Source organism: Epinephelus moara, chromosome 11 (genome assembly GCF_006386435.1).
Source record: "Epinephelus moara isolate mb chromosome 11, YSFRI_EMoa_1.0, whole genome shotgun sequence".
In the NCBI taxonomy this organism is placed as follows: Eukaryota; Metazoa; Chordata; class Actinopteri; order Perciformes; family Serranidae; genus Epinephelus; species Epinephelus moara.
Window position 1 is genome coordinate 30339169 of NC_065516.1, and position 12738 is coordinate 30351906.

Below are 12738 nucleotides of genomic sequence, written 5' to 3' on the forward strand. Positions count from 1 at the left end.
TTACACGTAACCGGCGTTTTTCTCGGCGAAAACAGAGATTTTCAAAAATGGCTTCCAAAGTGAACGTTTTTGGAAAATATCCGTTTCTATGGAGACGTGTAAACAGGATAGACAGAGATTTTGGAAAACGATGACGTTGCAACCCATTAGGCGCCCGGGAATCACAACAACAATGGCGGATATATGCCGGGTTGTTAACGTTTTGTTAGCACTTTTGTGACTACTTACAAGCTTACTAATGAACTTAGCACTGCTGCGTCAACATCACCGCTACATCAGCGCACAAAGACGTCTGCTGTGCCCAATATTAGCAAGTGCATAGCAGCTAACTATGCTACATAAGGTTAAAATGTAGTTTATCATTGTTTTTATCACTAGCGACAAGAGGAAAACAAATCACTGTGCATGCGCAGTGTTTTTGCGTTTTCATGTAAACAGGGATATTGTTTTCACAACTGATTGTGTTAACCCAGAATTGTTTTTATTCAGGATAAATAAAAATCCATTTTTATTTGTATCGGTATCCGTGTAAACAAGGCCTAAAGGTTTTTCAATATCATGGCTGAATTTTTAGCTGATTTTGACAAAAACTCTGTGAGATTCCAGAACGAGGCTTCTCCTTTAGTAAGAACTGGACTTAAAATGAACTTTAGAAGCAAAAGGCATGGAATAAAGTTTAATTTCTCTTTATGGATCATTCTGTAATGTTGTAAGACACTCATAATAACAATTTGAGCCTGTCAGTGGCAAAAACAAGCACTTTCAATGGATGTTAATTGACGGGGCACACCTGCTAGAGGGGTGACATTACAGCCACTCTTGTTCAATATTGGACCAGTTTTAAAAATGTCGTTATCACAAGTCATTTAAAGCCAAAATCATGGGAAAATAGAGTCCAGGTCAAAAAATACCAGACTTCAGATAATGTAATCAAGATTCCATCAAGGTTGTAATTACACTGCAGTGCAGCCACATTGCTCACAAACTGGTCAAACTTTTGGGCCCAAATAAGTTCTCTTTCCCAGACAGCAAGGTATACTGTAGTTACTCCATTGTCATTCTACCCATGAGTTGTGGCTGCCAATCAATATCTTATTATCAAGCCTCATCAACCTCACTCTCAATACAACTATCCCGATGCCAGCCCCAATTAATGCCAAGGTGCCAATACTGGCTCAAGAGTTTTACAGAGACAGCCGAGTTTCTCCCTCCAACCCCAACACTGATTTACTCCAAGTCATTACTGTTCTTTATTGGATTCTCTTCGTTTCTCAAATGAGACACTTATCATCCAGAGACAGGTGTAAAAGTCAATACAGTTTGCAGTTTTTATACACACACATGGCACCAGAGATTTCTGTATTTTCCTGCTGAGAAAATGTTGAATGTAGGAATATTACACTGGGGTTTGTGCGTCAGTGGAGGTTTGGTTGCTAATCCTGTGTTCCACCACGGTCCCCACTGGCAGGACTCGGGCTGTTCAAGTGAAGGGCAGAGCCATGTTGCGAACCAGCAAGTGTCCCGATAGCCTTCTAATAGCTCTGGTAGTATCGTCCCTTTCCTCCGCCTCTGCTTTGATGTGGGCCCTCCTTCTCAGGCCACCGGCGATGGGGGACTAGCCTTTCATATGGGAGCTGCTGCACGCCCAGGGTTCTGTTCAGTCTAATCCACCAATATGTTTCACTATGACAAATCCTTTACTGTACTGATGTTGATCCAGAAGAAGAAGAAAAAAAAGTTGAGGGCAGAAGTTTGTCTCCCCTAAGGTTATTTTATGTTTTTTAAGGAGGGTCGAAGCAAGAAGAGACTGAGAAAAAAACTGGAAGAGGTAAAGAGGAAGGTGAATTTTCCTGAGGAAGTTAATGAAAGTCCTTGAAGTGAGGCGAGGGAAGCTGTCACCTGCCCTGGTGATAGATAGCAGGCTCACTATTATTAGCATTCCCAGCCCCAGCCTGGAGTTTTATGCCTTACTAGAGCCATTTGTTGATTAATTAATCAGGTAATGTATGCTATCTGTGCTACTGAAGCACCCACATATCGCTCCCGTGGCCTCTCCTGGGCTCTCTGCGCAACCACAGACCAGAATCTCCCACCAGACCACAGCACATTCAAAAATTACTACTCTAAACCAGCTGCTACCAAAGAGAAACCATTTGCACAAAGGTCCCGGCTGCTTTTAATGTAAAGTAGAATAATAAACATCCGTGAGGGAAACAGTCTCCCATTTCATGAATATATTCCCTTCCACCGGCCCAAAGTCAACCTTGTCTGATGTAATTTTTTCAGCTTTTGGAGAAAGTTTTCAAACTGTCAAAGCTATGAGGAAGGTAAAAAATAAACTGGCATTGTAGCACAGTGGAGCTGCGGGACTGCAGAGCTTAATGCTTCCTCCTGTTCCTCTGTCTGAAATTGAACAGGACTGCTCAAACAAAGCCCATGTGGAACATCGTAATCAATGTCTGTTTGTACAATGCAAGAACATCCAGTTAGGTTATATAATATAAACAGTCAATAAAAATCCAGTCCTCTTCTGTTATTATATTTATTGAATTTCTTCCCACGTATCATGTGCCCGCATGCCAATGTACTCGCTGTTATTGTCCTGTCTTTGCAATCATCGAATTTGTTCATATAAGTGGCTCCGTTTCCACCAACGTGTCAGAAGGTTTGCAGTACTTACATTTACAGAGTTGAGTTTTTACATTTTAAAACTGGAAGCATAAGAGAGTAGTGCAAGAACAGCATAAAACAAAACAAATAGTTATCACTGAGTAGTCTGGAATAAAGAATGTACAAATCTAGTAATTCAGTGTTTAAACAGGTTTCTTTTTCAGCATTTCAGTTCATCAGAACTCTTTCCAGCCCTGTCAGCCCTGTGCATTTGGTGGGTGGCGGGTCCTAATTTCAGACCTTGAACGTAGAATGTTCAGGGTCTGAAATGCAGGTAAACAGTTGGCAGTGGCACGTTGAATCTTCAGGCCATGATCTGACAACGCGCAAAAGAAAAGTCATGTTTTAATGAGGTCAGCATATGATTGCAAGAAAACACAGAATAGTTTTTCTGTTTCTTTGTTATCCCAGACTAAATATTGTCTGTATGAATTGAAATATAATGATGTTATATTTTTGAACATAGGCCATCACACTCATGTATGCCCAGACATGTGTACTGTACAGTACCCTCCAACCACCAAAAACTAGGGCTCACCTGAAAGTCATGGTGTAACTTGAATGGTGGAATTTAACATGCATGTAATGCTTTGTTTTTATGAATTTATCGACTGTTGAATGACAGCAATCTTTACATTAAATGATACCTAACTAATATAAATATCATTCCTTCATCTAGCACATGTATTTCTAAAATGTCAGATAAAATGTGTGAGTTGCCGACAAAAACAAATTGTACTGTATTTCCTTTGAGATTTTAATATATTAGCTCTGACTCCCATTTGGTAAAAATAGCATGTGCTAAGAAAAGACTGTATAAAGAAATGAACGTAACCCCCTTAAAGTCACACATTGGTTTGCTGACTCAATTTGAAGCCTCAAGTGCAGCATTTTGGCTGTTGTCATCTTGAATTTTTTGGAGCCAGAAGTGATGAGATTTGGATGAGAGGGTGGAGCTAATCCTAACGCTAGCTGCTAGCTTGGTTAGCTCTGTGCATTTACAGCTGTGTTAAACTGTTATAATGCTAATGCTAATTTTTGCTAGTGAAAAACTGTTTTAAACCATTAAAACAAAATTTACTTACCGGGAAAACTTAATATCTGACTCCTTAGAGGATCATTTATTTAGTACAACCAACTTCTTTCGATGACCAAAATATTACAGTTAACTTTCATGAACTGAAAAAAAACTGAAATAGCACTAGCTGGGCCTATATTATGAAAATCTGGGGTTAAACCATGGATACTTTGCCTAACCAATGTTGTCGATATGGTAGCGACTTGTTGTCAGACTGCACCCACCTGTCACTCAAAGCAGCCACGCCCTTAATAATGAATAACTTTAAGCCTTAATAAAACATAAACGGGTGAGTTATATAATAATTCACCCCCTGTACAGTTGTCAAGACGGCAGAAATTAGCAATAGAGACCAAAACAGTTTTTTGTACCAGGCTGTAAACATGTTTATTTCTGCTTTAAAGTTGGGAATTTAAACATAGACATCTATGGGGGTTGTTCTTGGAGCCAGCCTCAAGTAGCCATTCTGGAACTGCAATTTTTGGCACTTTCTCGTTGGCTTCATTTTTCAGCCCAGGAGGTTGCTGCATAGTCCTGAGCCTCCTCTGCTTCCTCCTGAAAGGCATGCTTCAAGGCTGAGATGATCCTACTGTGGTGACCAGTCCTCACCTTTTTAAAAGAAATCGCTCAATTGTAATTATCTAAAGAACCCTTTTAATCTTTAACCATGGTTTTCAAATTGTTGCATTATTTAATATACATATTTAATTAGGTGTTTCATGCCCATAAATATTGAGAAAGACACAGTGGGGTCAAAGTCGACACAGCACCACTGTATCCACTACATGTGGTGTACAGATGTGCTTCAATCTTTTATGTGTAAAATGAGCATCATGTGCACTTCCTGGATATCTGTCTGTAATACTTCCTTTTTCTGTATCCTGCCGTTTTGCACTTCCTCCACAGCTGGTACCATTGTGGAGGAGCAGGAAATGACATCATACTTTCACGATATTGCCTTTCCTGCTTCGTCTCATCTGAGAATTGATCCTTTATCTCTAAATTCTGCACACATGTATAAAGTTGACAGCTGTTCTTAGTGTTCCCGCAAGCACATTGTTGTGAGTAATAAAAGTCTCAGCCAGTGGAGTCACGTAATAGAGTTGTCCATGTATTGTGTGTGTGTTTGTGAGTGTGCAGCCCTGTAAATGTACTGTACTCCCTGTCAGCCGCATGCCTCCTCTCTCTCTTTTTTTCTTCCCCCATCATTTTCTCACACCCCTCAGTCAGCCAGAGTCTCCAGTCATTTATTCGCCCAGCACCGAGCTCGGCCGACCTGAGGAATTTACGATCACTGGCTTGGCTTATTCTCACCTCGCTGTAAAGCTGTAACGGATTTACCGCCACCGGTGTGTCACTCCCGTCATTAAAATGTAAAAGTTTGCGACGCTGCCTAGAAAGTTACAAATGATGCCAGCGAGCTCGGCCGTTCCCTCCACTTACAGTTTGCAGGTAGTTTGTTCCCTCCTCGCTCAAAACTGAATCATGAGCTGTCACTGCTCCCATCACTCTAAGTAAACTCTACAGCTCAGGGAGGAAACAGGGAGCTCATCCTCTCCTCTAAAAAGGGTTTTTTTTCCTCCACTTTTCAGACTTACTCTTAACACCGCACACTGAATCTTTTCTGCTGTCCTGAATGGAGACTTGGCAGGGAGGGAATTCACTGCGTCGAGTTATCTTTTGATACGGCATGATGCATTTTGATTGCATTTATATGAAAAAGGCCAAGTTATTCTTTCAATAACGAATGTGTGCCCGGAGAGACTCCTCCTGCGCTGTCTCCCCAGCAAAGCCCGACCTGAAGATTTTGACAGTTTGACACTTTAATTTCCTACTGAGTATTTCACCTGAATTTCCCGGACAAAGAAGAGACATGCTGCTGTATGAAAAAAAAAAATGTCCATTGGAAATTATTAAAGTCTGGGCCTCAATTAAATCCTCTCTGCCCTTCTCTTTTACTCAGGTTTGGAAAGCACCGCAGGGATGAGCGGCCAGGAGACAGGATGGAGAGGAAGGGCTCCAGTAAATCTAAAGCTGAGGACACACAGGCGTCAGAGGAGGAGACCCTGCGGATGAGGCTGGAACAAGAGAGGTGAGTGCTCAGACAGAGCCTTGGCTCGCTAAAAGCCTAAACAATTAAGTCCCAGCTGAACAAAGAAAAAAAAAAAAAAAACACTGCTGACCGTAAAATTAGCAAACTACCTAATTAGCAAAATGGCGGAACGAGGTAGGGAAATTCTGGGAAAGTACTCAGATGTCAATTTGTGAAATGTCCCTTTCTTTTATATCAGTACATTAAATAGATCATTTATGGATTGTTGGTGCCTCCACCATTCAGAGGCGCTGACCTCTTAATGGTGCTCGTAGGCCCCTGTGGATTTGGCGTGATTGAATGGTGCTCATTATAATGGCGAAATCGATGTAGCTCTGCATTCGTCTTCTCCCGCAGCTCGCCCAGGTTGTTAATCGCTCAAGAATGTGCTGTTCCTTTTAACCCGCCCCTCTTGGCTCTGTGTCCTCTGGTGTTTGTGGACATCAGGAGCATCCAGAAGAATAAGGCGAGGCACTGGTTCTGCCGCCTGTGCCTCATCCCTCACAGACAAGCCCCATTTAATTCTGTCTAGCGGGAAAGACAATATTGGTGGCAGGGTGAATGAAAAGACAGCTTGCTGCCTCCATTGTTCTCCACCAGCCAAATGAACTCAGCAATCAAAGTGCCGTCGGTAATGACAGCTAATTGAATAGAAACAATAGGGCTTGATACCGCTCCCTCTTACGGCGAAAGGAGAGAAGGATGGATGGCTGTCGAAAATGCACAGTGCCACAAACACACACACACACAAACACACACAAAGGCCCTCTTCCTCGCTGAATGGAACATCTGGAGGCCTTGCTCAAAAAGCTGTAGCACATTTCTTTTTGGTATTCAGCTTTGACTTGCAGTGATGGTCCTCTCCACTGAGAGTGCGAACACCTCTGGCCGAGGGCCCAACACATTTCCCTCAGTGCACCCTGGAGACCGGTGGGCCTGGCTCTCTATCCAGATCTGTCCCCTTTGAGAAGCTCCCAAACGACTGTCACGCTAAGCAGCAGAATCAACACAGACACACAGCGGGCATGAGATATGTAGAGTACATGCCCTCACAGCCCTCCCCTCCCCACAAAACACATACACACTATTTAAATCCCACTTCTTTTCTTTCACCGCTGTCACCCAATTTCTTTGTCTGCTACTTTGTCTTGCAGCACGTTCTCATTCCCTGTCTTGTTTGTGTCCGTTCTGCATGTGTGAGCTCCGGTCCCGGCTCCCCGTGCAGGAGGGCAACCTAATTCTTTCCTTTTGTACCTGTTCCCAAATCCCATCACTCAGCCATGCCAGGATTGTCCCTCGGTTAATGGAAAGGGAATCCTGAGGGAAATCGCAGTGGGGTAATAATAAACCAACCTGCCATGAAGATAAGTCGATATTCAAAGCATTAGGGTTCAGCAGGACGACAGCTCAGAAATCCATTACTTCTTGTATTTTTTGGTAGCACTACTGCATTACACTCCCAAGGTGCTACATTTGATTGTCTTAGCTCTCTGCTTAAGGCCCACGCTCTGATTGATTACAACGCTGCCACTGAGACAGGACCATTTCAGAATGCCTTTATGAAATTATGGATTGGACCGTAACGGGTTTCCGACGCTGGCAATCGTCAGCCAGCCCCGTGTGTCAGCACGACCCCGGGATGGGCCGCAGCCAAACTCCCGGCTCGGCTGACATTAGTGATCATTAATTCAAGCAGACGGTTTTGACAGGGGCTTTTAGTGATTCAAAATAGGAGTCAGCGAAGAGGTGAGACAGATTAATTCATAAAACCTGCCCTTTTTAGCCTGCAATAAGGCAGCTACGGTTATATATTTAAAACTCTGACCTTGATATGATTCACGCAATTTATGGTTTGGCCCGCGGTCCTTGCAGGCACAACCCGTTTATTTGAGTCAAAATGTTCTCCTCCACTGATATCTTGTCAGCCTGTTATGGATGGGAGATGACGGAGAGGGGAGTTCATAAAACTCTGACTTAATTTCTGGAGCGGAGTGTCTCCACTTGATGAGGAGCGGTTATTAGCAGCATTTGTTTTGCAAAAATCTGGTAGATTTTAAACAGTTTCTGTGATTGACTGTTTAATGTCCCATCAAGGCGACATTAGAACCTGTGGTTAGGCCGATCTAAATCTTTGTTGAGCCCAGCTGCAGCAGCCATCACTCTTTTCTCTTTATGCCTGTGGACAGCACCCAAGACACCCCTATCTGATTGGCTCATGTTGAGAGGACTGTGGAGACAACAAGCTCTCTGATTGGACCTTGGGTGGGTTGGAGAGCAGCCGTTCCTGCTATGGCCCTCATTCATGCAAGGCCATGGGGGAGAAGAGAGAGAAAGAAAGAAACACAGGGCGGGTGGCGTTGGTGGAGCTTCTATCAGTCTCTGACTTATCTCACCACATGCTAGCCCTGAAACTCTATTTTCCCGGCCAAAGAGGGAAGCACACAAAGACAACCTGACAATGTTCCTTCTTCATTTTCCGCCTGAACTGAACTCGCTTCTCTCTGTCTTTCTCTGTGGCAGCTGATTATGATGTCCATTCTCTCTTATCTGCTCGGCTCCGGTTGGCTTCTAATCAGCGGCCAGCACTCCACCGCCACTCTCTTTGTACCCACTCCCCAGACCACAGCAGAGCACATCACTGCTTTTTTATCCTCGACAGTGGTCTGCTTCCTCTTGTTTGTTGTTTGATTTCCTGCTGACTCTGGACAAACAAAAACCTGACCACTGATTCTGGAGCGGGTCAGTCAGCACAATTCACTCTGAAAAACAGCAAACCTGGATTAGGCGTGAGAATTTAAACGAATACTTCACCCCCAAATGATCTCATATATCAAGTACTCACTCCATGTTACGCTGCATTTGGGAAGAAAACGTTGTCATGGTAGGGGTCCACATTTAACAACAGTAAAACTATATCAAAACATCTGTTTCAGTCAGTATAAGCCAAATCTCATGTATCCAGTCATATGTTCAGTAGTTGCCAAACACATGCATTTTTGCGAAGATGTTAATGTTTATAATTTTTCCGCATAAACAGGGCAGACCTTGCAGGAGAATGTTAATGCATAAGTGTTCTAAATAGTAATGTTTTAATGAAAATGCATGTCAGGCAAGACCACTTTAGTCAAAGAAAAATGTATTTCCATTTGTAGTATTATATTTGGCGGTATGGCTCTGTTCTGGGGCCTCCCTGCCCTTCCATGCGCCTACAGAGCAGCAGCAAAGACCCCCCCGGAACGGAACAGAGCAGCATCAAAGACAAACAGAAATGACATGGATAAGTCAGACACAGCATGAAAAGGAGGAGCTGGGGTGGAGGCAGGTTGCAAAGCAGCTTGCAGAGGAAGCAACAACAGTAGGCAGGCCAGAGCAGTTTAAATAGGGCGCCCTGAATGAGATTCACCAATTGGTTGCATAGAAATGAATCACGTGATCTATCAGCTGACTCCCTTCCATCAATCAGCTGCTCCATCAGTTGATGTAGCTGGGATGTGAGCTGAGCTTGACATCGAGTCCTGCCTGAACTAACGCTATGGTCAATTTGTTTGGCAAGTACTGAGCGTACAACTGTATAAATGAGACTCTAACTACACGGCACGAGTTGTGTGAGAGTTTGTAAACAGGTGTAGTTTTGGTGTTGCTAAAAGTCGTCCCCTGTGAGTTAAATCCATCTAAATTTTCGTTTTCTTCACGAATTCAGCGTAACAAGATGAGTAATTGATACACAAATTATCCTTTGGTGGGTGAAGTATTCCTTTAACAAGAGATAGGGTCTTCTCTTATACCATGCTCAGGGTAAACTGAATCGCTATAAGGCAGATCGTTCCCTTTCTGTTTTTTCGTCACAGTGATTGTGGTGCCAATGTTATCATTCCACTTTGTCAAACCACCTCATTATTTCAGTATCCTATTTGAGTCTCATTTGCATAGTGAGTTCAAAGGAAGCTCCAACTAGCTGATTGGGAAGTGTGATTACATTTGTAATTATATTGATACCTACAGCAAGTTAATGCGATTGTTAACACTGTGAATTAACACCACGAAACTTGGACAATTATCTCTGTGATTGCATTATGCTGTTATGGGCCAAGTGTCAGCACAAAAGATGGGCTATCAGAGGTTTGCGATTCTGCACAGACAGCTGTACGCAGAGTCATTTACTGCACTTTGATTAGATTCAGATACATTCTGCCCTCCATCTGCACTTCAGAACAATAGAACATGTTTTGGTGAGGGGGGTATTGAAAAGAAAAATCTATTCAAGGCTGCTGGATGAGAAAGTAAGAGAGCAAATACATTCTGTTTCATCCACCATGGTAACAATGCATATTGAAGAGGCAGGCTTTCAAAGCTTCTAAGTGTGTTGACTTCAAAATGAGTGTCTCAAAGTACAGACAGCCCCCCCCCCACTCCCCTCTCCCCTTCTTCTCCGTCCCCCCCCTGCCTCCCTTGGGTAGATTACACATTGACAAACATATGGAGAAGGAGTCTGCTGGCTTTGTTGGTCCAAAAACAACAGCCCTGTTGGATAAACAACGAGATTTATTCAGTGTAGTGATGAACGACTTGTGGTGAGCTGACATGTTGCTACCAGTTCACACCAGCCTCTCATTCTATCAACATGATGTGTTAAAATAATTACTTGATGTGACAGTCGTCTGCTTTCACATTCATGCACTGAAATGAAGCTTTAGCAACGATAACATTTCAAATTCAGTTTCAGTTGATGTGAGGGTATTCACACTCAATTTAGTGACAAGGAATGACAACAAAAACAACAGGGAGAACCGAAAAAGTTGAAAGGCAGGGATGTTAAAGAGGGAATAATGTCATCTGGCTGACAGATAATTTTCCTGAAGACACGGTCAGTCAGTGGATTAGGGGTTGAACTTTAACTGCCCTGAAAAACTGAGCATTAGACCGTCTAGACTGTCTTCTAGCCAGGAGGAAATGCCTTTCCACTGCACTGTTATGAAGAACAAGCAAGTAGGCATTGTATTTAATTTAAAGGTACATGTGAGGTCAATTCTGCTTCTAGGAATATAGAGTAAAGCACAGGCAACACAGAGGAACAAAAGAAACTGAGCAATTACTGATGAAATGCTGGAATTATCTTCTTTTCTGTCATCAGCGTAATTAAAATGAAAATGAAAATCCACAGCTGGGCTTGCAGCGAGGCACTACAGCTCGATTGTCGCCTTTTTGAAATAAAATATCCTCGGGCTGGTTGCATTAAAAGCTACAGTGTCCCCTCCTCTCAAACATAGTATCTGGTAAGAGGAGACGAGAGGAGAAGGGCTGGTAATTGGGGCTGTACAGTAATAATGTGTTTAGTGTGGGCAGCACTTTCCTCAATGTTAACATGCTGGGCCATTAATTGGCTAATGGAGTATATATGGTACAGCGCGGGGGTGGTCTCTCAGGAGAAAGTGGGGGAAGGATGGGAGTTGGAAGTGGAGAGGCAGTTGCAGGTTGCCCAGGAAGAACGCAGTTAGCAGGTGTGCATGTGAGGTTTAGGCTAATGAGGATATTGCAGAGCAGAAAAATGGCTCCTGAATTACAACCCTGTTTCCTACAAAATGCATTTATATAATTTGCTTGATGTTTTTCTGAACCTCTGCATACAAGTCCTGGGGAGGATGTTGGGGTGAATGGTTGGGCATACAGGGCATAGGGATTTTTTAAAGAGTAGATGTTGTAGGAAAACAACTCAAAATATGTTAATAACTGATACTTATTACAAATTGTCATCGTGTCATCATGTTGATAAAACAAGACTAAAGATATAGAGAACTATTTGCTTTTAACTACATTTTTTCGTGATGGTTGCCTCTCATATCCTGCATCCATTTAGAGCATTCATTGGGCACATCCTTATAAAATTAACGCTTTGCATCACCAAGACGTAAAACACACGTGGACTGTGGGGGCAATGCAGGGGCAATATGCCAGTGTGACAGGGTCAGGGGTCAGTAGGTACGTCAGTAGTGACACCAAAAGATGGAACGTTTTGAAGACAAGCAAATGATTGCCTCTGCACAGTGACAAATATGCCTGTGACAATAGCTGACAACAGATTAGTACAGTACCATTATAGAAGTACACGCTGAATCCTGAAAAAATAAATGGGAACAAGTCAGAGATGGTTTGATTCGCAATTGCAAATCCGGAAGTTTTACATGGTGTGAGTTCTCTGGTGTGCCCTCTCCTGGAATCGTGCAGTAACATCTGGTATCTGGTTGTGTACACCTTACATGACTACCATGGCAGTAGCTCAGTCCATAGGGACTTGGATTGGGAACCGGAGGGTCGCTGAGTCCCCCCCCCGACCAAATATGGAGCGTGGACTGGTGGCCAGTTCACCTCCTGGGCACTGCTGAGGTGCCCTTGAGCAAGGCACCAAACCCCCCAACCGCTCGGAGCGCCTGACCAAGGCAGCCCCCTCACTCTGACATCTCTCCACTTTGTGCATGTATAGGTCTTGTTTGTGCGGACCTGTGTGTTAATGAAAGAAAGAGTGAAAAAATTGAATTCCTCAGGGGGATTAATACAGTATATAAAATTAAAAAAGGAACATTTTTAGCTTAGACTTAAAAGTGGTCAGAGTTGGGGCTTGTCCATAATCACCTGGTGAAAGTGATATGAATATTTGCGTGTCATCTCCATAGTTATGGTAGGCTACGTTATTTTTTTTTGTATGATTTGGTCTAATGGTATGTGTAGGTTAAACAAGAGAGGTTCCAAAATGGATCCCTGTGGGACCCCACATGTCACAACCATCTGCTCTGACTTATAGTTACCAATCAAGACAAAGTACTTCCTGTCATGAAGATATGATTTTAACAATTTAAGGACAGTTCTAGAGAGTCTGACACAGTTTTCTAAAATTTATAAGAAA

General features: G+C 43.0%; 1 protein-coding gene across 4 annotated transcripts in view; it reads left to right on the plus strand.

The window, feature by feature from the left end:
• pard3aa (par-3 family cell polarity regulator alpha, a) overlaps positions 1–12738 on the plus strand; it is a 415766-nt gene that overhangs the window by 307548 nt on the left and 95480 nt on the right. For all 4 annotated transcript variants that reach the window (XM_050056584.1, XM_050056585.1, XM_050056586.1 and 1 more), the window contains one exon: positions 5712–5840. In XM_050056584.1, the coding sequence (XP_049912541.1) occupies positions 5712–5840 (129 nt within the window). The remainder of the gene's footprint in view (positions 1–5711; positions 5841–12738) is intronic.